General features: G+C 47.8%; 9 protein-coding genes across 9 annotated transcripts in view; 5 read left to right on the top strand and 4 right to left on the bottom strand.

The window, feature by feature from the left end:
- The window catches only part of L228DRAFT_33643 (MFS sugar transporter), a 2798-nt gene extending 2056 nt beyond the window's left edge, over positions 1 to 742 (bottom strand). Inside the window, exon 1 of the mRNA XM_018336496.1 lies at positions 12 to 742. Coding sequence (XP_018185571.1) covers positions 12 to 480 — 469 coding nt within the window. The 5' untranslated portion in view covers positions 481 to 742. The remainder of the gene's footprint in view (positions 1 to 11) is intronic.
- Positions 743 to 2968: 2226 nt separating this feature from the next.
- L228DRAFT_214035 (hypothetical protein) lies at positions 2969 to 7662 on the bottom strand (the record flags this gene model as incomplete). Its single annotated transcript, XM_018330019.1, has 7 exons — positions 2969 to 5567; positions 5622 to 6713; positions 6763 to 6910; positions 6972 to 7221; positions 7276 to 7337; positions 7367 to 7463; positions 7516 to 7662. The coding sequence occupies 7 exons, from the start codon at positions 7660 to 7662 to the stop codon at positions 2969 to 2971; spliced, it is 4395 nt and encodes a 1464-aa protein (XP_018185570.1).
- Positions 7663 to 8235: 573 nt separating this feature from the next.
- L228DRAFT_270773 (N-terminal nucleophile aminohydrolase) lies at positions 8236 to 9347 on the bottom strand (the record flags this gene model as incomplete). Its single annotated transcript, XM_018335448.1, has 5 exons — positions 8236 to 8354; positions 8405 to 9010; positions 9077 to 9127; positions 9213 to 9232; positions 9304 to 9347. 5 exons carry the CDS (start codon positions 9345 to 9347, stop codon positions 8236 to 8238), a joined length of 840 nt encoding a protein of 279 aa, XP_018185569.1.
- Positions 9348 to 9648: 301 nt separating this feature from the next.
- Positions 9649 to 11072, top strand: L228DRAFT_33563 (RING finger domain protein). The gene is made up of 3 exons (XM_018336495.1): positions 9649 to 10354; positions 10419 to 10795; positions 10851 to 11072. Exons 1-3 carry the CDS (start codon positions 9886 to 9888, stop codon positions 10977 to 10979), a joined length of 975 nt encoding a protein of 324 aa, XP_018185568.1. The 5' UTR covers positions 9649 to 9885; the 3' UTR covers positions 10980 to 11072.
- A 671-nt stretch (positions 11073 to 11743) lies between these two features.
- Positions 11744 to 13198, top strand: L228DRAFT_263322 (hypothetical protein; the record flags this gene model as incomplete). The annotated part of the gene is made up of 4 exons (XM_018334483.1): positions 11744 to 12304; positions 12373 to 12852; positions 13046 to 13052; positions 13190 to 13198. Exons 1-4 carry the CDS (start codon positions 11784 to 11786, stop codon positions 13196 to 13198), a joined length of 1017 nt encoding a protein of 338 aa, XP_018185567.1. The 5' UTR covers positions 11744 to 11783.
- Positions 13199 to 15029: 1831 nt separating this feature from the next.
- Positions 15030 to 16658, top strand: L228DRAFT_273338 (hypothetical protein; the record flags this gene model as incomplete). The annotated part of the gene is made up of 2 exons (XM_018335593.1): positions 15030 to 15045; positions 15238 to 16658. 2 exons carry the CDS (start codon positions 15030 to 15032, stop codon positions 16185 to 16187), a joined length of 966 nt encoding a protein of 321 aa, XP_018185566.1. The 3' UTR covers positions 16188 to 16658.
- L228DRAFT_33484 (hypothetical protein) lies at positions 16349 to 16978 on the top strand. Its single transcript, XM_018336494.1, has one exon. It carries the CDS (start codon positions 16510 to 16512, stop codon positions 16825 to 16827), a length of 318 nt encoding a protein of 105 aa, XP_018185565.1. The 5' UTR covers positions 16349 to 16509; the 3' UTR covers positions 16828 to 16978.
- Positions 16979 to 17689: 711 nt separating this feature from the next.
- L228DRAFT_263320 (hypothetical protein) lies at positions 17690 to 19366 on the bottom strand. The gene is made up of 3 exons (XM_018334482.1): positions 18259 to 19366; positions 17963 to 18159; positions 17690 to 17896 (listed from the first exon to the last, which is right to left on the bottom strand). Exons 1-3 carry the CDS (start codon positions 19165 to 19167, stop codon positions 17845 to 17847), a joined length of 1158 nt encoding a protein of 385 aa, XP_018185564.1. The 5' UTR covers positions 19168 to 19366; the 3' UTR covers positions 17690 to 17844.
- A 2680-nt stretch (positions 19367 to 22046) lies between these two features.
- L228DRAFT_270768 (hypothetical protein) lies at positions 22047 to 23332 on the top strand (the record flags this gene model as incomplete). The annotated part of the gene is made up of 4 exons (XM_018335447.1): positions 22047 to 22074; positions 22140 to 22346; positions 22488 to 22638; positions 22708 to 23332. 4 exons carry the CDS (start codon positions 22047 to 22049, stop codon positions 23330 to 23332), a joined length of 1011 nt encoding a protein of 336 aa, XP_018185563.1.
- Positions 23333 to 23602: the final 270 nt, after the last annotated feature.

Genomic DNA, 23602 nt, shown 5'->3' with positions numbered 1-23602 from the left:
GCTGGACTTACCCATTCCCTGCACAGCGGCACAGGTGGAGCAAAGAATGATGACCAAATAGAGCAGCCTTGGCTGTGACCATCGGTGCGTAAATTCCTTGCGCAGAATTGCGAGTTCGCCCTCTTCTAGGCCTTTAACCGTGTCGAAACGGGCAGGATCCTGAGCCAAGACAGCTCCGAGACGAAAAGCTCGCACATCTTCCATTTCGCCCACTTGGTTTTTAAGGGCGTATTCTTCGCCCAGTTGCTCCAGTTCAGCATGGCTGTAGCCTGCCAGGGGATTGGCGAGTTTGGCATTCAAGTTGCGACGAGCACGTTCTGCAGCAGTGACGGATGCTCGACGGGAATCGGAAATGTTCACCTGGGAAGGACGATGCTCTGGATAATTTGGACGGTCGACATAATCGGCGTGTTCCGTCTGGTTTTTGGTGCTCTTTTCATACTCACCAGACGAATTGTCATGCCGCATAGGGTCGGCCATTTTGAGAACAGATTAGCTAGAACGGAGAGGCGGGCAGCAGACAATAACCAGTGGAGTAGCCACGGAGAGGTAATGTCAAAATGAGTAGCAATCACATTCAGCAACCACTCTTGGTATTCAGCTGCGATGAGTCTTCTATTCGAAGTGCGAGCCTCAAATGTAGAGAAAAGGCAGCAAGACAGCGAAGCAAGAAGGCTGACAAGAGTGGAAACAGCACGATGAGGTGGGAGGCGGAGAACTAAATATGAGCGCGGAATTAAAGACGCAAGGCCGGAGCGGGTGTGTGCTGTAACAAGCCGTGACAAGGCTAAGGGAGTATAGCTTAACAGTTACGAGGAACAGACAACCTCGGAAGAGACTACGGCACATCAGCCTTTGCCTGTCATCATCGGAAAGCTTTTGAGCTTCGCCGTTGGGGGCCAGCACCTAAACCCTTCGGCCTTTATTCGCGTCGGCCGCTGCATAATTTAGTGCATCTCCAGTCCGTCAATGAAGGAAGCGGTGGTGTGTGTGTGGGTGTGTGGGGTAAACGACCTGTACCATATCCCACAAGTTACCTGCTCCTACCTACCTTATGCCCCTCTCTTTGCATTCTATCGTTGGGAATGAGAGTAGGAAAGCATGGAGGCGTTTGCCGCAACAAGGATAGTGGATGGTGGAGGAGAGTTGGACAAGGTCGTTGCCATTACGTTGGAGGCGTCAGCTGGCGGGCGGCGCCCCTCGGTCCCCGCGTTCGTCATTGCATGACAGACTAGCAAGTCACTCGACAGCCGAGTCATAAATGCTTCAATGAAAAGGGACTCCTGTGACCATTCATTCTCATTCTCTCTCTCTCCTGCTTAGCGCAATTCAAGATGTCGTTGCAAAAGAAGTTATTGGTGCAAAGCTCCTCCAAGACCCCTGCAAAAATGCAGCGCAGTCAGCAGCGCGGGCTTCAATTTTAACCACATCAGTGAAGGAGTCATGCAGTGAGACCGCACTGTAACCCTCAGCCTACTCGAATCCCCCAGCTGCTGTGTGGTGTCGAAGCGCACGGCCTGCTTATCTAATCCATCTCCTTCCCCACATTTGCGGAGAGACGCAACAGAAATGAGCTAATCCACAATTACCTTAGCGTTAGACTGCCAAGGCGCCATGATGAGCGGGCTAGGCTGTGATTAGCTTAGAGCGCGGAGTGTTAGACTCACTTCTCCACATCTCCCCCTTCTACCGTTTCCCCTCGCTCTTCATGTTTTTTGCTCTATCCTGAAGACGCCCCCGGTCGCAAAATTTAGGGAACCCTAAATCCGTTTTACTTTAGGAACATTAATTTATTCCGACCATCAGACCTTCAAAAACACGCCACTAATTGGACGATCGGCCTGGCGACCGGCTGCTCCGAGAGAGAGCTCTCTGGGACCTTTTGCGGTGGTCAGCTGCGTTCCGCCGGGCTCCCCAAGCCGGGCATCCGCTCTCAATCGTACTGGTTCTCCCGCTGTCTTTAAAACCCGTGCAAAAATACTCGCTAAACGGCTGAGAGTGCCTACCTTAGGCATTCCTACGTCATCGATCTTTTTGGGTGCCGTAGAGATGCTCCCTAGAGGCTGAAAGGGACACGCCCCAGGAGTGCCATGAACCCAATTAGGGCAAGCCGACACGTGTAGGCTAAGGCTCATACCTTGCCTTTTGGCCAAATGGTCAACCTTGGTTGCTTGAAGGGACCACGGTTAAACATACTCTCTGATGCATGTCAATGGGCCCCGAGGTAAAGGATTTGCGGATCAAACAAGAACAAAGTGCAATCATTCTGCAAATCCGACCAATCGGCTCCCAAGTCAGCCGAAAGAAAGTCTTCCAAAGTAATCTGGGGATGCTGGGATCTACAACCCACACCACCATATTCGCCGACGATTTGACACTTCCATTGATATGTTGCGTATCGTGATTTACTGTCATCTGAATGTACCTAGTCAAACCACATATGGCTGTACGGATAAATGTCCGATTTCCCGAAGCCGCACACTAGCTCGTTCAGCTGCCCAGCCACGAGCGTGTCCCGATGAAAGGGCTGGTCGCTGCGTCTCATGGCACTCATCCTAAGCCAGGACGCCTTTTTCACGAGGCCTTTCTCATAACAAATAGATACCCTGAAGCCGTGAGAATCACGCAAAGAGAAAGGACAGAAGGGAAGCACTCAGATATTGATTTGCAATAAGTTTACCTCCTTTGTGGCATCTCAATACAACTCTCGGCAAATGACTTGTCATAAAGAAATATAACTATAGAACAAATAAAAGGTACTCCCCATTTGCAGCCAACTTTGCACCAAGAAGCTTTTACCGCGTAAGGAGCAAAAATAATTGTTTACTGATGATTCATTGAGAAATTTGCCGTGAAGACCTTGATATGGGACTGAAAAGACTAAACGAACGGTAAGTCACGACCGAAAATATATCCAACCGCAGACGGAGTGGCGGCTTGGCAGGGGTCAATGACCTCAGGCCTAGAGTCAGTCTCTATCACCTTCTTTACTTGAATAGATCTGATCTTCTAGCTGTGCAGCTTCCCCTGGCTGTTCCAGTGAAGGTTCCAATTGAGGTCTTTCTTGAAAGAGTACCTTCAAGGCATTGTCTGCGGCTCGCGTCTCAACTTCAACTCTGCTCACACCATCGGAAACTCTACAGATCTTCTCTTCATCCATGGAGACCGAACACCAGTATCTATTGTTCCCTTCGACTTCTTCGATACCAGTGGTATAACGGATGCGTTTGTTGCTGGCGAGCCGACCGAGCTCCTCCTTTGGATGCAACATATGCACCTGCCCGCTAACCAGTCGACGAAGATAGGGCAGTATCCCAATTCGCTCAGCAACTTTCTCACATGCGGAAGAAGCATCAGAAGCATCCAGGTAGACGGCACCAAGGAGACTTTCCACAATATCGGAAAAGAACTTTTCTGCCCCCAGACTCGCCAGGGAAGCCCACGGGTAGACGTTCCCATGCACAAGGGCATTTTTGAGTTGCTCTCGGAGCTCTGCATGGCGCCTGACAACAGCCCTCTGTGCTTTGACCAGTTCTGCAGAGGAATTGTGACGCATGAACTTCCAAAAGTGATGTTGAACCGGAGCGTGTACTTCTTCAAACTCACCAGAAGACGGATTGACAAGGACATCGATTCGGTCCTGTTCGATGAGCCACTCTAGGCACAAAAAGGCAAGAAAATTTGCATTAACCAAGGCCGTCTTCATCAGATGCATCTCCTGCACTGACAGTTGCGGATTATGCCGGAAAAGATAAGAAACTACCAAGTTCTCGAGGACGGCATCGCCTAAGAATTCTAAACGTTGATATGACCTGGCAGAGACATCGCCCGAAAATGAAGCGTGTGTCATTGCTTCGAGAAGCAGCCTTTTCTTTCCAAAATTGTGACCGACCAAGACTTCAAGCTCGGTAAACACCGGCGGCAATTTTTGGTCAGACGGGAATTGATCATATATCGACTTCTTTCGCTGCTCCAATGGCAGCCAATTTACTTCTGGTAGGAAAACCTTTAAGCATTTAAATGCCTTTTCGTATCCGCCGTCAATGAAAGCTGCACCAATCAATGCCTCGACAACATCTGCAAGTACTTTGCTAGACATTTCCCGCTTTTCCAGACCCTCGAGACGGAGAAGATTGGAGATATAATTTGGACGCCATTTGCTGCCAGTGAAAGCTTTTGTTAAAATGTACTTATCTAAGCCAACATGCGTCGATGCCTTGGATAGTCTCGAATTAGAGACAAGACGATCTTTTTCGGCGCTAAGGTATCCTTCATGCCAATTGCCGTGCTCATCCATCAATTGCAGGGAGACGCTGAATTTGAGAATACTATCCCCAAGGAACTCTAGTCGCTGATAGTCTACGGCCTCTCTCGCGGAAGAGGCGCAAAGGGCGGTTACAACCAGGTCTAAATCGTTGAACTCCACTGATGAAAGCGTGGTCTCACATAGTCTTTGGGCTAGAATCCACTTCCCACATTGGTGCATTATCGACGGAATAAATAGTGCAAATTGAGCGTATATGAACGGCAAAATGTCCACGTCGCATTGTGAGATCGGCAGATATCGTAAAGGTGGGCGTGAAATATCACCCGGATCAGACGATGGTAATGCAAGTGCATGTAGAAAATCCGTCCGTTTGCTAAGACGACAAACTTCAAGATAAGGTCCGTCAGCCAAGAGGTCTTCCTCTTCACGGATACTTTCCAAATCAGGGCAATCATCAAGAGGCTTCGTCCTCTGCAAAACATGCGGAGCGCCGAAACGGGATCGATTGCGGACCAATCCAACAGCAGCAAGCCCAGCATTTTGTACAAGTGCATCAGAAGCAGGTAACGCTCCTGCCGAACGTTTTGTCCAAGACTGCATCACGTTGAGCGCGATATTAGGGGTAAACAGGGCGGGAAAGTCCAGGCGGCCAGGCTCAATCCTGGAACGGTAAACGGAGTTATAGAGCAGATAGTTCGCTTCGGAAAGATGAGTGAAATTGTCCGTCGAAGAACGCCTCGTGGCTTGGCCTTCGAGGGCAATCGAAAAAACGGTTGCAATGTCCCACTGTATCTGAAATTGAATGTTCGAAGGCAGTGCATGAGGCAGCCACATTAACATATCTAGTGACTGTTGACCTGCCTTTTCGACGGTCAATTTAGACCCGATCAGATTATCGGAGTGCGTTATTTGTTGTGCAATCCCAGCCCAGGGATCGAGCCTCTCATCCACAGACAGCACTGCGAGTTGTTCGTTTCCGACAGCAGTTCTATCAAACTCAGACTTTGGCAGCCTTAGCGGCAGAAGATTGTCATTTATGAGCCCGGCGTTATAAAGGCCAACATATGCTTCGAACGCTGCGTCTTTCTTTGCAGCCTTCTCTGTTCTCCACCAAAATTTCCCGATAAAAGTCCGGACCGAAGGGTCAACAGACAAGGGAAGAACAACCCGAGCGCGAACATTGCCACATCGGTCCTCCTCGATAGAAAATCGTGGTCCTCTATCGACATACGCGTCTGAAGAGAGTGTGTTGCAAAAATGGTAGAGGTGAGATTTTGCATTGTCAAAGGTCAAGAGCGCACTTCAAGCTGGTCAGTCATTCAGTCCATAATAATGGAAAGAAAATGCGCCATACCCCGTAGAGTTAACCTGGAGTTTCTGATTCGATTGCTCAAGCTCATTCTCTTGAATCTGTAAAGCCTCGAATTCCCTTTGGTCATCTTCGTATATGCGTTTCATTTCGCGCTCAAGTTCGTGGAAGATGTCCACCGAAGACAAGGAATTTTCCTCCAACAATAGCGCAAGCTTGGACTTGGCTTGTCTTGCTCGTCCTCGCCGCTGGATAAAAGACTTGACATTAGGTATTCTGTCAAAGCACACGACTACTTTGCAGCCTGGGACATCGATCCCCTCTTCCAAAACACTTGTTGCAACAATTAAGTTTCTGCTTCGATCCCTAAATTCATCCAGGTGGCTCCATTGATCTTTAATCTCTGCAAGATCCGCGATGTTTCGTTTACGTCTTGAACTACCAGAGAGACCAACGAATGCACCACATTTGAATAGGTCCCGTGTATCTGGATGAAGCGCAATGATCTGTGATAAAACGGCGACTGTAGCACGTCGCTCTGCAAACACTATCCCAGCAAAAGTCGGGCTCGCTTCGGCGACGAGGAATTTCAGTAAACATCGTACCTTGTCTGTAATCTCCGTCAAATACTCAGGAAGAGCTTGGTCGTCAGAAATAAGGTAGACTTTGTCCAAAATTTTATAGACGTATCGCTTTTCTTCATCTGTATACGAAAGCTGCAAGTCATCGTTTGCTACCACGGCCGCTTTAAACCTTCGTATGCAGAAACTGATATATATGTCCGCCGCCCAACCTCCCAATTCTTGGTAAATATTGATGGAGCGGTTGACGAGGAGTTGGATTTGCTGGTGGGTGTAGGTTTTATGATTAACCAAAATCTCTTGGAGAACAGCTTGATCCCGAGGATCCGTGCTTGACTTGAGCGAGATGACCCAAGGGTCGTCTCTGATGTCAAGCTCATTAAATGCACTCAGAAGGCTTCGGAGGGTTTGAGTGCCGAAAGACCCGTGATTTGCATACATTGAGGGCCTGGGGTAAAAGAGGTTGACTAAGGCGGGGTGATGAACTTGTTTTAACAAATCTTCTCGATGACGTTTCGGAGACCTAGCGATTGCGTCTAGATTTCCCTCAATGACCCTATGATATCAATAAGTGCGTATGGACGGAGTGTTTTCAGCGCGCTTACTGAATTCCAAATTTGTCATTTGTAATTATGGGGCTGGCACTGAGGCCCAATATATGCGGTCTATCACACCCGGGTCCTTTGAACGTCAAGGGACGATAGAAATCACGCATTATACGATTTGCAGGATGGTTCTTAATACAATGGTGAGCTTTAAAACATTAGCAAACCAGTGTTCTGGGCTCAAGCAGGTTCCTGAGTGCTAATCCTACCCTCGTCGAAAACCATCAAGCCCAGAGCTTCCATTTTGACAAAACCATGGGTGAGAGCATCTGAAAGAACTTGATGAGTTGAAACAACGATGCGAATATTTTTGAGAATGGCATCCCACTGTCGCTGGTCGCTCCAGCGATCGACTATATCTCCACTAAGAAACCGAGCTTGGTGTACGGGAAGATGCAACTGTAGGACGCGATATTGCTGTTCACATAGTGCCACAGTTGGAGCCAAAAACCATACAAGCTTGACAATTGGTTAACAGCCATGAGGAAGAAGATAAATATAAAATAGAATTACCTTATGAAGTGGGAGTCTTTCAAGCTCTGCTTCAATTCGCATTACCGCTCTAATAGATGAAGCTGTCAGATATTTATACTCTTAACCTTACACAGAAGATTATTGAGTGCTGCATAACATTCAATTAAATTACGGCAACAAAACGAACAACTCCCGTACACGTGAGTTTTTCCACTACCCGTGTCCATCTTAGGATCGTTAATTCGTATTGGCTAACAGATCTGGATGCCGAAAACTCACGGCAACTATGATGTTCTGTCGCATGCTTTCCTCAAACATCTCCATCTGATATCCACGAGCTTGCATGATTTGATCCAGCTTTGGACCATCTTCGTCCACAGGTCCCCGCGGGCCTTGGTCAGAGATCTCCTCGAGCTGGTCGGGCATGTTGCCAGATTAGAGAACTGAAACATGGAGTTCAGACGTATGCATTAGAGAGAGAGGAGGAGGCGGATAGACAAGAAAATCAAATGGTTTGAATGGAAGGGGAAATCCTCCGCCACCTTAACCGATGGTTATGCTACCCTTCAGAAGAACGGTAAATGCCGAGCTGGGGTGTGACAAATACCTATTCATCTTCAGTTGGAGATTGGTTGAGGGTTAGAGAGAAAAGCATCTGGAACAAAGGTTCGTGCATATGTAGTTGCAAACACAGGCCAGATATGACGCTGAAAACGATTGTTTGCTAAACATGCTAGTGTGACAAAGCTGCAAAACCATGCTAGCAGTTTCGGAACTAGTTAATAGATGGGAACACAAAACCACCAGCAAGCTTAGAAGCATAGTAACCTCACGCGGTTTACAAGTGATTTTGAGACTATTACCTTCGCGAACAGAAGCACACAAAATGCGATACAGAATGCAAAACTGCAGATGGAAAAAAGCTCTATGCATTTTCTATGCACGTGGAAACATCTCATGAGAAAAGAAAATCATACAGTGCGCCCGGTTTCGTTACCTTTAAAGACTTGTGAGGTAATCCTCAATCTCTTGAGGCGATAGCTTCCTGAATCTTGGGCCTTGCGCTCCTTCAACCCCCTCGTAACCCAGAAGATGGTCTGCAGGTGGTCCTACAATGCCTGAAAAGCAGTTAGAATGAAGTCTTTTTAAAGACGCTAGAGGGACTCACCAATTTCAACTGTTTCTCCATTCATCTCCCCCTCAATTGTCTCTTTGAGTGTGAGAAGAGCAATGTGGATCGCATCTTCGAGTTCCAAACCCTCTGTGTATCTCTTCTCTAAAAATGTCTTTGCGCTAGTTGCACTCTTGCCAATAGCGGTCGCCTTCCAAGGAAAATAGCTACCGCTGGGATCCACCTGGTAGAGACTGGGTCCGCCCTTTAGAATACCGCCAGTCTTTCCAGAGACTTTCTTTTCGGCTTCAGCATCGCCAGCTTCCGCAGCCTTCTCGGTCTCAGGCTCAATGCCGTCATCCCATCCAGCAATGAGCAGGCTGACTCCGTATGGCCGCACACCACCAGATTGAGTAGCCTCTTGCATCACCCTAGCGACATCCTGCACCAATATTCTCGTTGGGGGATATTCATTATAGATACGTTTGTAGCCAGTATGTGAGACCTTCCGAGCCTTGTCGACGAGAATTCGGTAGTCGGGCCCCATTCCGGAATACACCATACCAATGTTCGGAGTTATGAGACTGACTTTAGAAAGCGAAGGAGGATCAATTAGGGGCGAGGATGACTTCTTTTCGGTCGCGAGGACGATGCCATTTGTGGCTAATGAACAAGAAACTATCAGTATCGCTTCAACAAGTCCACAGCTATGCAAAGAGGCCAGGCTACCTTTGATTCCTAATGATGTAACACCTTGGTTGACGGCGTTGAGTGCATACTCTGTCGAAATGAACATTAGTACAGATCCGTTTGGCAAAACTTCCAGGCTTGGTGGGTGATCAGCGGCCCATGAAAGTTTTCATACCGATTTGAACCAGTTTACCACTGCGATTGACGTTAGCATTGCTTTTATTAATAGGAAAGGTTCAGTAAAGCAGCTCAAAGAGGTGGCTTACCTGGGCGAGAAAGTTGTAAGAGAGAACGAGTATCGGTCCGCCATGATTGTGCTGACCGGGAAGAGATATGATTTCGCGTACTCTATCCAAATTTATTATAAAGAATGATGGCAAGGAATTGTGAAGCCCTTCGACAGAGCTCAGTTTAAGCTTGACCTTGTATCATCGAGCTCGTCTGAAGGCTACCGTCGTAGTACGCGGATCGCGCTTGATTATGTAATCCCGTTTAGCGACCAAAGGCCATTCAAAAATGTCAGCTCCGAGGCTCCAGCTCAAAATCGCTTTCTTCCCACGTTTTCCACAGAAAAATCTGCTTCGCCTGCATGAGCAGTACGACAAAGTTTGAGGACGTGATTGCCTGAAGCTCTGGTGGTGGTCTTTAGTGGCGCCTCCTTGTATTTCTTTCTTCTTTTTCTCTGTGTGCTTTTTTTTTCTTCTTTTCTGGGCCGAATATTCGAGTTCCTCTTACTAAGCTCAGCGAATCCTTCATGTTTACATAAACGCTGAATGCTGGCAAGCCAGATGTACTAACAGTAACCATCTAACCTCCCTTTTGACATACATATATGAAGCATAGCCGCCATGGAAACCAAGCAGAGCAAGCCGCCAGGGGCATTTCGCGACGAATGGGATTGGCCAAGCGATCTACCAGCGGATCAACCACGGGCGGAAAATACTCATCATAATGAACATGCTAGAACAACTGAGGGAACGCGTTCAAACCCTCGACCGCAGCAATATTGGCCACCTCGAACCTGTCGTATATGCCTTGAGACAGTCCTCCCATCTTTTGAACCTCAGTCCGAGTTCCTTCCGACCTTTCTTCAGTCTGCTCCCAAAGTTTCCTACGTCTCTGCAGATCCCGATTATGGCAGATTGATCAGTCCCTGCAAGTGTAAGGGCTCTTCAAGATATGTTCATGAGGGATGTCTGCAGGCGTGGCGAAACGCAGATCCTGGATATGGAAGAAGAAACTATTGGCAATGCCCGACATGCGGGTTCAGATACAAGTTGGAGAGGATGCGATGGGGGAGGTGGATCAGTAGTACTGGTGAGTTAATGGTGCGACCATTCAACGGAAAGTATAATTGCTAACCACTATATTCCTGCCACAGCAACCCAAATATCAATGACTTTAATAATCTTATTCTTAACTATGTTTATCCTTGGTTTTGTTGCTGACCCTATCATCAATTTCTACCTCGATCCTTATTCGACCCTTGTCAATCCACCCCGTTTCCAATCACGGACCAAAATTGAACCTGTCCTGCTAGAAGAAGGCTCGCCTTGGATCGAACACTTTCTTAAGGGATTAGCTTCTCTCGGACTACTTAGCTTCGTCAAGGTCCTACTTGCAATGTCTCCGTGGCAATGGTGGAATTTACGTAATTCTGGCCTCGTGGGCGGCGGTCGGCCCGGCGGATCGGGACGTGATCGACTTGCTTCTCTTAGTTGGACTGTTGTGTTTATTGGCGTCTGCACTTTTCTTTGGGTAAGGAACGCGACTTGCTCATTCATACAAGATTAAACTGCTAATTATTTTTTAGGGCGTGTATAGAGGAGTTAGGGCCTGGAGCCGCAGAGTGCTCGTAAATGCTGGCGAACGTGTAATGGACGTACAGAGTGATGAAGATGACGAAGATGCCACACAGAATGAGAGGAAGAAAGACTTGTGATTGCTATCTAGCTTTTCGCAGCTCTTGGCTCTCCAGATACCCACTGAACGAAAGACATTTTTCAATTGTTAGACTGCGCCCAATCGAGTCTTTTCAGGAGCATGTTTTTCTTTTCTAAAGCCTATCAGGTTTTGAGCCTGCCATCACCTCTTCCGCACATACTTTGAGTTGTCACTGTCCTTTCCAATGACGTGCCAATCAGTCAACGTGCGAAGATCGAACGTCTGCGGAATCTTGAATATGGATCGTTTTGATCCTGTTCTCTGGGACTGCTCGACCATACCACGAATGATTTGCTTGGTCCATGCTAATCTTCTGAATTTTTATAATTCTACTACAGGCTTAGCAGCCAAGCCAAAGTGGTACAAAATCGTCATGCTAGAATATATGTAAAAGTATGAATGAAGGAATTCCTCTTGCATTGAATTTTCTTGAAGCAGAGGCTGCAAGAATCTGCATTTCACATCTACATATGTGAATTACAAAGACACAATCTTTACGATCGGATTGTTCATATATTTGTTGTACTTTTGTTCTTTTTCTTTGTTCTTGGCTCAATCATTACTGAGTCCCCGCTTGTGGAAATGTTATGTTTCTTTATAGGCAGCATCCATTAAGTCTTTCAGTGAATCACGACTGCCAGATCAGTCTGGAAAACCTAGGAAACCTCGGAGCCTTATCTTTTAATTGATTAGAAAACATCTTTTAAGCCAGAAGTTTGTGGAACGTCAACCATCCACACGTCTCCCTCTTTGTGAGCTGTAGAGGTATGCCAACGCGCCATTAAGCTTCAATTTCAAGACAATGGCGACGCCAAGATCCAGCTCTTCTGGGGATGCTAGATACAACTCATCTGCTTCAAGCAGCGCACAAACTTCCTACAATGTGATGTCTGCAGCTCACCCTTTTGACCAGGATTTGCCCATTCTCATCTTGGACGACGCTGGCTTTACAAATGTCTTTACAAATGTCACTCAGATGCCTAAGGCTACTGTCAATCACCATACTGAGCTCATGAATCTTCTAGGCTCAGGCAAGATCAAGCAGAATATTGTCCGTCTTTTCTCGATAATGATCAACATGATAAAGCACATTCATATTGCACTGTTCCACGCCTCGAATCGTCATATAATCGAAGATCCCATCCTTGAGCAAGTGATGCGAGTCACCTATTCGATGATAATGGCATATGACACCATCCAACGTAGCATACAGGGCAGATTCAGCACGCTCTGTGATTTGCAGCTTCATCTTCCCAGGCTCGAATCTCTCATCGATCCTTACGAATTACGCAGTGCGGTTGTGCTTTGGATAGAGAGGCTTAGGTATGTCAGCCAAAGGTTCTTTTGTTTTTTTGCTAGATGCTACTGGATAGTACTGACCTCGTCTACAGGGCAGTTCAAGCTCTCTCCAAGGCAGAATGCCATTTGTACTTTCACTTTGCAGAATTCTACGAGGAACAAATCTATCACTCTTTCCTGCAGAAGCATCGGGCAGACCCTGAACACGACATCTGGGAGCTCGCAGCTCATTTGAACAGCGTCTATGCAGTTGTGGAGGACGTTGCCATCTTATCTCGACAATTTGCAGCAACTTCGGAGATTGTGAGGCAGTCCATCTACACTGCTTTAGAGCGCCTCAATGAGACCCCGCGTGTTTGGGCGGAAGACCGCAAAGTCACCATGTGCAGGGTGAAGTTGGAGAGGAGCGCTGCGGAGGCCGGGGAGCAATTTGAACTGAAATTATCGAGATCTGCGGAGATAAAGGACCTTAGAGCTTTCAAGGCGAGAGTGGAACGCGATCTTGCTGCAATAGCTCAAAGTGGAAGATCAGCAGCTCTGAAGCGCCAGCCGGCAACTAGGAAACCATCGAGGTTCGTTCCGCGGCCGGGCCTGAGGAAGCGCGAGTACACCCTTTGAGGGAGGCAAGCACGACTTGCGGGTCTAGCATAGCTATACCCCTATCTTTGGGATGAGCATTTGCTCAAAAGTGCACAATGAACTTTGCTTTGTTCTTACAAGAGCTGCTTTATAGCATTGTCTCTGCTGCCTATTAGAATTCGCCAGTACGGCTGTAAGACCACTAATTTAGTAGAGCGCGCTAAATTGATAACTCTAAAAGTCGATGAAACGGGGAATCTCTAGCCGAGTTTAGTGACGATCTCGGGAAAAGCTCCCACTGTATTGCACGCTTACTTACTGTGTTTATAGTCAAGCTGAATAGGCAGCCATTTCATCTCGACTGATATACAACGCCATGTCCTCGGATGCCATTATAAATTATTGTCAAGCTTTTGTGCTCCGACGTTTCGTTTGCCCATGAAGGCCAATAAATCATATCGAGAAATCGCTATGCCGTCGGTTGAGGCCTGTACGTGGTCACTTGACCTGGGTTCGTCTTTTGAAGTCGAGCTTTTTGGCCCCGGTATTCGCTGTATCGAATTGATGAGCTTTTCTACTTGTTACATTGCTTGATTAACTCTGCAAGGACAGAAGAAAATTACTCCATGCAGTAAGTTCTATTTTGACGTGAGGGTCTATTTGACCTAGAAGGCTGAAACGAGTGTTTTCGTCCAAATTATTCGATGGTTCATTTTTTATTTTTGTTCACCAGGTGGACAGTCTTTCCAGCGCAGCAAAATCCTTCCTGAAAGTCTTCTGCATGTTTCCATGACATTTGAACGCTGAAAGAACAAGGTGTTCTTGCTAATTCTGTCAGCAGGAGATAAAATTCAATCGGATAACTTATATGTTCGCCGAAAAAAAAAAAAGTTGGGCAATCGTATTTGGCGATCTCTAAACAGAATCAACTTCCTGATCTTTTCAGGAAAAGCCCATTGCGGGATTGGTCTTCAGTGCCAATGCTACACATGGGGTATGCATGGCTTCATCGACAGGTCACGAAAGTCGAAACCAGGGAATGGGCCCACAAAATCCAACGCAAGGCCAAATGGAAGCATCGTTAATGGCTGGACTTTTTTGAAACGACTTCTTACACCGAGTGTTGCTTTTCTGACTGGCATGTTTCAAGCAAGCAGCATCGACCTCTTTCACCTTGGATTTGTATACTTTCATCTGTCCGCCCCCTGGCATCATCCTCGAAACCTCATTGGGTCCACGGCCGAGCCAAACAAACGGAAGTGACCGGGTCCTCCCGCACCTCCACAAACTCCGTATCCCAAACGATAAGCTCGCGCGTGTCTCCCTATGGCCAGTCAGATCCCCCAGCCTGTGGACTTGGCTCGTGCAAACCTAACTTTCTGCGACGGATCGACAAGTTGCTGGCCACTTGCAACTTTTGTCACTAAATGACTTGGCGGGAGAGGGGCTGCTATATGCCGAATATTGTTCAGTTTGATACTTACACTGTTCGTCAGATTTCTTGGACAATCATCAACTGATCCCAATCGGAGAGCACCATACTGTCAATCCCTTCCAAATACTATTCTCCGTTTGTTAGGCGCTGCCGCAGCTGCAAGCCAGGCAGGTGATGTGAGCTTTGCACCACCACTTCGCGAATTGAAACCATCTATTGGTCTCCCCAATTCGGCGGTATTACGTTTTCCTTTGCTATCAAATCTCGATAACTATTACTCGTTGCCATTGGGTTTCGTCTAACCCCATATTCCTCTCTATCGGCACCGGGAGACACTATCTGGAGTCTTTCTCTTCTTTCTTTTTTCACGAATTGATACAAGTGAAAGACGCGAAGACACACACTTTTGTGGCTCAAAAAATGGCAATGTTTGTTCTTGGCTTATGATCACTCGTTCTCCAACTATACGTACGGTTTGTCGGTTTAAAGAGTCGGTTCAGCTGTCCCGCTACACCCACTTCATTATCGGCGTGCTAGACCCTTTCCCAAGCTGCTGTCAATCAAGGCTACAATCAATACCGCGATTTTCCCGACCAAGTCTCTGCAGAAGAAGTCCTTGATTTTTATGATACAGCTTTGCTTTATATATGAGACGATCCATATATCCTCCTTGCTTTCTCGTTGTACCTCTTTTCGACTGTGCGTTTTGCCTTGATCCATAGATTATTTTTCGATATGCTGCAAAGACATCGTGAGTATGCTCTGCACCACTTACACCGCAACTCTCTTCTCCTCCGTTCGATATTGCTTGAAGTTCACGCGTCATTATTTTTTTCTTCTTGCCATTTTCGTTAGCTTCAAAACACCAGCTCAAAACGAACAACCGTATACTGAGCTACTCCATAATTGAATATCCCACAACTGACGACACCCAAAAACACAGTCCCGCCCTCAAACCAACTTCCGGCCAATAGCGCCCAGTTGCAAGCGTACATCAACGACGCCAGCGACAGTCGACTCGCCTCGTTGATTGCTCTGCCGACTCGGTTCCCACGGGGCGGCCAACCTCCGCTCTCGAGCTCTTCTGCTCAGTCTTGCCCTCGACCTTCTTCCTCCCTGCACGTCTCCGATCACAGTCACACCTTGCTCAGCTCGACTGACTCTCGCAACGTTCCTTCTCTCGCGCTCTCCTCGTCTTCCTGTCCTCGCGCTTTTCCATCAGGCGGCGGCACTTCTGCCGCTGGCGCCGGCTCTCATACTCACACAACCATTCCCCTCAGAACCAGCAGACCCACCAGCACCAGCACGAGCAGCACCATTTCCACCCGCCGCGCCTCTGAAGTCCGAGGCAATCTTATTCTTGAGGAAGCCGACGACGGGACGCTCATCTCCGACCACCTCACTCCGCTTCAATGCCCATTCTTCTTCCTCGCCTGCCGCGCCACGTTTGTCCATTTCGACGACTGGATGAAGCATAGTCTAGACCATTTCGGCGCCGATGTCCTCCCGCCACGAAGAAACATTTGTTGCATATGCGACGTCACGTTTGATGGGCCAGACGGACTGCGGTCCTGGGAGGCCCGCATGAAACACATTGAGCTCGTCCACTACCGTCACGGTGACGACGTGTCCATGGCTAGACCAGATTTTGCGCTCTTTGCGTATCTCCGTGACAACAACCTCATTACGGCTGACCGCTATACTGAATTATGTCGCCCGACTGAGTCGGAAGCTCCGGACTTTATTGAGGAACAATTGCGCGCTCGCCCAGAGCCGGAGGGATCCGATGTCAGAAGGCAGAGAGAGCGGGGCATGTGGCGAGTTGTGCAAGACGGCGGGCAGAGGGAACGCCAGAGGGTTGACCGTCAGAGGTTCGCCCGCTTTAATTATTAGCTTTCTATCATCTTAGTCCTATATCTTCATCGTATTCCTTGTCATTTCACTATTCCTTTCTCGTCGTTTCTATTTTCTCTTGTTTGGCTCCTGTTTTTTTTTTTCCTCTTTTGTTTCTTTTCTGATTAAATATTTTTTCCCTCTGGTTCTCCATCTCGTTTCCTTCCCATCGTTACTCTTCACTTCTTTTTCTTTCTCCCCTCCTCCTCCATTCTTTCCTCCTCTCTTCCATACCCCTCCCTTCCACGCAACATATATCGATCCAATTCCATTACGAGATATTACCCGCGTGTGTCTCCCACTCCCCCTGCAGTATACCCCTATGTCCAAAACTTCTATTTCTTTTATTGCTCTTCCTCTCGAAGTTCCATTTCAGAACAAGTCTATTTATAGTCCATTTTCTTTTCTTTTTCTTTTCTTTTTTTTTTTCTTGTCCTTCTTTTCTTGTCCTTCTTTTCTTTCTTTCTTTCTTTCTTTCTTTCTTTCTTTCTTTCTTTCTTTCTTTCTTTCTTTCTTTCTTTCTATTCTTATTTTTTTTTCGTCTCCTTTCGTGTTTGGTTCTTCCCTTGGCATTTTGTTTCACTTTATCGTGCTTTTCTGTATAAATTTACCTTGGTCCCTTGGTCCGTCAGCACTTTAATCCTTGGTTTTTTTTTTTTGTTTTTCTTCGGTTGTTTTTGGGTGTTTTTCTTTTTGGGTGGGTGAGGGAGGGAGGGAATGGCAGTCCATCCATCTTTCTCTCTTTCTCCTTTTTCGTCTTCCTCTCTTCACCATCGGGGTCTTGATCTCTTCACCTCTTCACCTATTTACTATCAAGGCTTTCCATTCCTCTCCAGCCATGAATCTTGACCAGTTGACCACTTTACCACTCAACGACTCAATTTCTGGGCACCTACTTCTACACTTGCACCTGCACTGCACTGCACTGCACTTGAAGCTCCTGCTATATATTCTCCATTGATGTATTCAAGATGCATGTCTCTACTACTTTTAGTCTTATATATTCAATCCTGAATCCTGAATCCTGAATCTTAAATCTTGAAAAATTACATTTTGAATTTCGACACGACATTACTACATAATACGCATTGGGCATAAATGTACTCATACACATGTTACATGACTTGTTATAGAGGGAGAGAGAGAGAGAGAGAGAGAGAGAGAGAAAGCTTATTTGAATTCTTCAACTCCTGGAACGACTATATATACTCCGTAGACCGCCCTTGAAAAAGACTCTCAAAAGGCTAATATCCCGCGCGCCCCTGACAAAAGAATTTGCCAGCTAGCCAGCCAGCCAAAAAAAAATAAAAATAAAAATAAAAATAAGGGGAAAAAAGGAGAAGAAAAGAAACGCCGTGGCGCCGCACCGACGAGCAGAATAAACTGCGGCCCTATTGATAAGGGGGAAATAGAAAGGGAAGAAACAACAATAAGAAAAGGTAATTTGTACACGAGTCTTGGATACAGGAAGGTAGATTTGAACAATAGAGAGCTTTAAGCGCACGGCACAGAGTAAAAACAATAAAAGGAAAAAAAAAAAAAAAAAGGAAATAAAAGGAGTCAGGACATCTACAGTCGATGTTCAAGAACCTGCGATCCACGAAACAGGGAGGGAGAGAAAAAGGAAGAAAAGGTCAGGTAGTGGCACTGCACAAGACTATCGTTTTGGAGGATCCATGGGTAAAAAGTTTCCTAGTATAATGGATGGGCTGCAATGAGATGGCCGGATTAGCTTCGTCATGTGAACAAGGAAATCCAAAGAGATAATGACTCACATATTATGGGTATCACGACGAATAGTAAACGAAAAACAGCAAGGGATTTCTGGGTCTTTGGAATTGAGATCGGGATTCTTGAGCGTACAGCTCGTGAGCATGGCTTTTTGGGTATTATCAAAAGCAATAGCGCCAAATTTCTCCCAATAGCTGACGAGATGTTCTTCGACAATGATTTCGTGAATGGCAAGTTTGCCCTGAGCCGAGTCAGTATGATGTTCTCCAAGTGGTAGACTAGAAAGGGGAGGAGGGAGAAGAAAAAAAAAAAGATGGAGGGATATAATGGGACGACATACATCGCGCAAACTTTCAATTGGAACGTGGATGAGTTCTGCCATTTCTCGGTTTCCACGAAAGATTTCTCCGGTCCGTCGCCAGCAGCATGCGGGAATGGCCATACTTGCAAAGACTCGGTCGTACTCCATCAGCGATCGCTCAAACCACATTTCGACCAGCACCAGCTCAATGTCGGTCAGAGATTGCATGCGCTCTCGAAACTTGGGCCGGAACTTGTCCAGTTGTCGGAGAATCTTTTGCCGTGAGCTCGGCTGCATGTGGCGCTCCATGTACTGGTTCAGCCGCGCATATCCCTTGACGTAATTAAACGGTTTCAGCAGTCCAGCATCATACTTTGCTTTGAGCAGCCGTTGCATGCGTTCCTCGGGCGCATCTGTGCCAGACGGGTCCGCTGCCGTCATGTAGTACGTTTCGCGGGCCTTATCGATAGGTGCGGTAGCGCCGCCGGGCCGGGTAAGCGCGTTGCTTGCGGGTCCACCAGTGGGCGCGGCACTGCCACTGACAGCGGCGGCACCACCACCCTCAGCGGCTGCGCTTGGTCCACCTGTCATCATCGCCGTCGCCGCCGTCGCATCCGCCGCGATTGGAGGACGCTGTTGCTGAGCTGGATGTCGTTGCGTCGGAGCCAGTGCAGTACCCCCAGCCCCGTCACCCAAATTTGTGGCCATTGCTCCCAGCAACGCGGGGTCGTTGAACACACTGTGCAGATCATCGGCCGAGTACATGCCGCCGTCGTCAAGAAGGCTTGTGCTGAGAAAGTCGCCGAGCAGGTTATATTCGTTGGTCATCTCGGGTGCGTTGAACAGGTAGGACGGGTGAAAGTTATGCATGTCTTGAACCCCCAGGTTCCAGTCATTGTAACCCAATACTGCTGGTTTATTAGCACGACTGCTCCTGCGCCGGAACATTGCTACCTCGCGCGATAGGTAAACAAAGCAGAAAAGAGGGGGGAAGGCGAATAAGGTCAAAGACTTTAAAGCAAGCAATTTAGAATATCTGGAATGGAAGAAGAGGAAAAAGACACTGACATTGTTGGTTGGGAAGTTGTCCCGGCTGCGACTGGACCCCAGAAACTGGTGGAGGAGGCGGCCCGGCAGGGAATCGAGGCGCCGACGTCGGCCGGCTCTGCGAGGCAACATGCGAGCCTAGACTTAGCGCAGTGTCTGGTAACAGGGCCTGATCAAACGATGGGTTCGGTAGTCCATTTGGTGGAGGAACGTCTGTTGTTGAAGTTCCTGCGGCAGCAGCGGTTGCCAGCTCCTCGTCGCCGTGCCCATGCTCGGCCTTGGGCTTCTTGGCCGTATCCCTTGGCTCGTCGTGGCATAAATGCCCAATGTTGCGCTTTATACATCGAGTGCATGGTCGAGCCTAAGCAGCAACACCGGCGCAGTGTGTCAGTTTGCAAAAGGTTTTCCCAATCTAAGCCCGATGGCCAGATGCCGCAGACCACTAGGGGGATTTCCCAAGACCTCACGTACCAAATCGCATGTCATATGCTTTTTCCCGGCACCGCGGAACGCCAATAGTTAGCACAATCTGCATGCACCATGTATGCGCGGGGGCTAAGCCGGGCGCCAATGCCGGGCTTCAGGCTATCGTGACAGAGAGAATAAGAGTTGTAGAAAGGGGGGGGAAGGAAAAGTGGAACGGAGTGCATTGGGCTGTGCTCACCGAGCGCCGACAGTAAACACAGGCTGCTCGACCAGGAAAGGCAGACATTAGTTTCAAATATTCTCCAAGTTTGTAAAATATCAAACAACCCCTACACAAATAGGGTAAAGAGGTAGATTACACACCATGATTGACCTTGCGCCGCTTCTTTGGGCTGCGCGTGGCACCTTCGCCTGTGCCAGTAACAGCAGCGGCAGCTGCTGCAGGGGAAGAAGAGTGCTGCGCCGAGCGGCCATTTGAGCTTCCGTGGTCGCCGACGGATCCAGGCGTCATCGCGTCTGAAGCTCCATTTGTTTTCGGTGTCGCCGACGCCTGTGTAGCTTCGGTCATCAACGCGTCCTCGGTGCTAGGACGTGCGGGGACCAAAAGGTGGGGGGTGTGAAATAAAGCAGCGGATGATCGGGAAGAGGCGGTCGAGGAGGCTTGCGATAGAAAATCCCAAGGCGCAAGCAAATGGGGGAAGCTTGCAGCAAGCGGTGAAACGTGCGAGTAATCAATTGATCGGCAGGCGAGCGACGCAGGCACAAAGAGGCTCTCAATTGGGGTAGAGTAACTAGGATATACAATGTGCAGTATTTGAAATTGCGGCAGCGCGTGCAGGGCGCCGACGATGCGCCTCGAGGGTTGGGGTAAGGATTTGTTTCTCGATAACTTTTTGGGGCTGGGGGGGGGAGGGGCGAATATTTCGTCAGTTTCGGCTGGAGAGACCGATTTAGAGAGAGAACATGGGGGGTGAAACGGAAGAGAGCGAGAGCAAACACAGGAAACGAGAGAGCGGAGAGTCACCCCAAGGTAAATGGGAAATTCCGAGCGACAACACAAGCAACACTCTAGCGGAGTAAGCTCAACGCCAAGCAACAGGTGTCCGAAAGACACGAAGGGCATCAGTAAATGAAAGATGGTAATTGCAGAATCATCGAAAGACCTGCAACAAACTCTAGGTCTGATCACGTTGAATCATTTCATCGAGGGTTATCTTATGGCAGCTCAGTGGCAGTTGTTCAACCATAGAGCTACACCTAGGAAGCTTGGCTTAGCTAGGATAACCACCAGAATAAAGCAACATATAGCAAGCATAGATGACTGTATTGCGGCCGACATGACATGCTCATGAAAACAAGATCACCATATCATCATAAACACCTCTCACGAGCAGCAAGAAACTACCGGAAGGAAGTGAAACACGAAAGTAAAAGAGTCTGTTCACATATATACATACTCCAGCAGGCAATATCTTATGGGAGAAGGTCAAGATATCGCTCATATAGTAACCAATGCGTATATGCATGCTTAAGTCAATCCGGATAGACACGAGGAATCGAGCTGGAGCAGTGATAGCAGGGCCGGGGGCGTGAAGTACCCAGAGCATGATGCCACGTGATCTACGCTCGTGTTGCATAGTGGTCCTTGCTGCCCCGCCGCGGAAGCTAACTGAGGTACTACGTACTACGTAGCTAACTGCAACTAATTCTTCTGTCAAGCAGAGCTCCCTCTATGAGTACTCCTACCGTTATCAGAATGAGATGAGATACACCTCCCTCAAGTCTATACCAACCACTTCATATATACCCTTAATATATGTGGATACACATGTCTTGTTTTCTGGTATAGGTGTATATTTGGGAGATGTCGACATTTTTGAATCTTATCTTTCCTTCTTTCTTTATTCACCCTTTCTTTTTCTAACAAGTTTCTGCTCCTTTTCCTACCCAAGCAAATAAACTATATGTAATTCACTCCTCTGGTATAGATTTAAGTTCATAATTCATGATTAGCCGTGAAGTCATTCCTAGGCAATGCTCGTTCTTCCTCTGTTCCTCCCCTTTCCCCCATCACACCTTCTTTGTCCTCTAGCCATGATTCATTGTCTCTTCACTGCGAAACAGACAATTTGCTACGGGCTCAATCTTCACTATCATCATATCTTTAAACCCCTATAAAGTCTAGACATGTTCCCTAGCGGCACAATGGCTAGTCCTTTGACTCCCAGGAAGCCAGCTTCACAGCCTGTTCCTCGTAGCAAAACCCCAAGTCCACAGAAGACTGCCGGGAAAGAGATCGTACATCTTCCGCCCAAGAGATCCTCTTATGGCATGGGGCTGAGCAGAGCCAAGTCATGCCCACGAAGACACTGAAACAAGTTGGTAAGTTATCAATCTCTTCTCTTACCGCCACTTCAAACACCAAGCTGACTGTTATGTTTGTATAGATACTCTCATTGATATGTCGGTTCGTCATGTTGTCCTCGACTTCTTGCTCGTGGAAAAGAATGGAATATCTCGCGAGCCCTCCAACGAAGAGTTCAAGGTTCTTAAAGGCCTTTACCCGAATCAAGTTTCCATCGAGACTCATGGCCCCTGCCTTCACGCCAGAGTGACCGAGTTGCCGTCAAGACCATGGCCCATTTCCGTCGCTGGTATGCCGTTGTTTGTCTCCCTGGACGACAATAAACATCCACCGTTTCCTTTTGGTAACTTAGGAAAATTCAGATACAATGTGCTGCACGAGCTGGATGGTAACGAGGGGCCCCTCGATTAACTCGTCACAACGATATCAGAATTTTCTGAGCGGCAAATGTCGGTCGCCGTCGCTTCGGTCTCGTGGGTCCTTGGATTCTGGGTGATTGCGGTCAACGATTACCCCGCTGGCCTTCATCTGCCGCACGAGATCTGCCAAATAGTTTCATTCTACCATGCTGAGCCCCGCGAGTAACGTCAAGAGGCTGCGTAGCCTCTCGGGCAGCCCACCTCTATTATCCGCGATGACAGCACGTACAGTACTTTACGGCCGGGATTGATGATCGCGTCCGCAGACTTGCTATCGACGGCCGGTGTGATGGTGCAAGATATTGTGGGGTCCCGCTACGTAACCGTAGCTTCTCATGCCTTCCCGGAGGGCCAAGAAATAGTGTATCATCCTAATAGCGATGGACGGATTATCGACAAGATTGTGCGGAGGTTCGGGAGCTCAGGTATTGCTCTCGTGGAACTTAGTCCGGGTATTTCGTTTGAAAACGAAACATTCCAGAGTTCGCAGCGCGAAGAACCCATACGCCTCTCTAAAATTGGCTCTGCTGTCAATCTCCGTCGGGCCGATTTTCTTACGATGGATAATCCTTTTTCGGGGACCATGGATGCGTTCTACATTGGGACGAAATTTCATCTAGTGCTTGTAGAGGCAGAGGATGAGCACCGGTGGGTTAAAATGAACTGGCTATGGCCGAGACAGCTTGACCAGGCTCTCCCAGTTGATGGATCATGCGGATCTGCCATGTTTGACGAGAACGGTCGGGTAATCTGCTTTTTCCGCTTGCTTGTTGCCGAGGGTGATGGTTTTGATCGCGGGTATGCATTCGCTGTCGCCGCTACAGAACTGGCCGGCGTTGGTTATATTTTGGTCTGATCGGAGATTGGAGGATGGTTATAAAAGGAGAAGTAACGTCCAACTCAAAGGGTTGTCATGGACATTATCTCAACGCTTTCTGCACCACACTGCATATCTTTAGCCTCGACTCTGCTGCTATTAGAGCTCGTGTTGCATTTCTGAACAACTTACAGCATGTTATTTTGCTCTTGTAGCTCCCCTCAGAGACAATACTAAATGAAAGACGTTGTTGAATCCTCTTGAGTGGCTTGCTTAGATCTAGACCCAATAATACCACTTGCATAGACG

Source organism: Xylona heveae (assembly GCF_001619985.1).
Source record: "Xylona heveae TC161 unplaced genomic scaffold L228scaffold_11, whole genome shotgun sequence".
NCBI lineage: Eukaryota > Fungi > Ascomycota > Xylonomycetes > Xylonales > Xylonaceae > Xylona > Xylona heveae.
The sequence above is the reverse complement of the archived record's forward strand: the minus strand, read 5'-3'. Positions and strand labels throughout refer to the sequence as shown.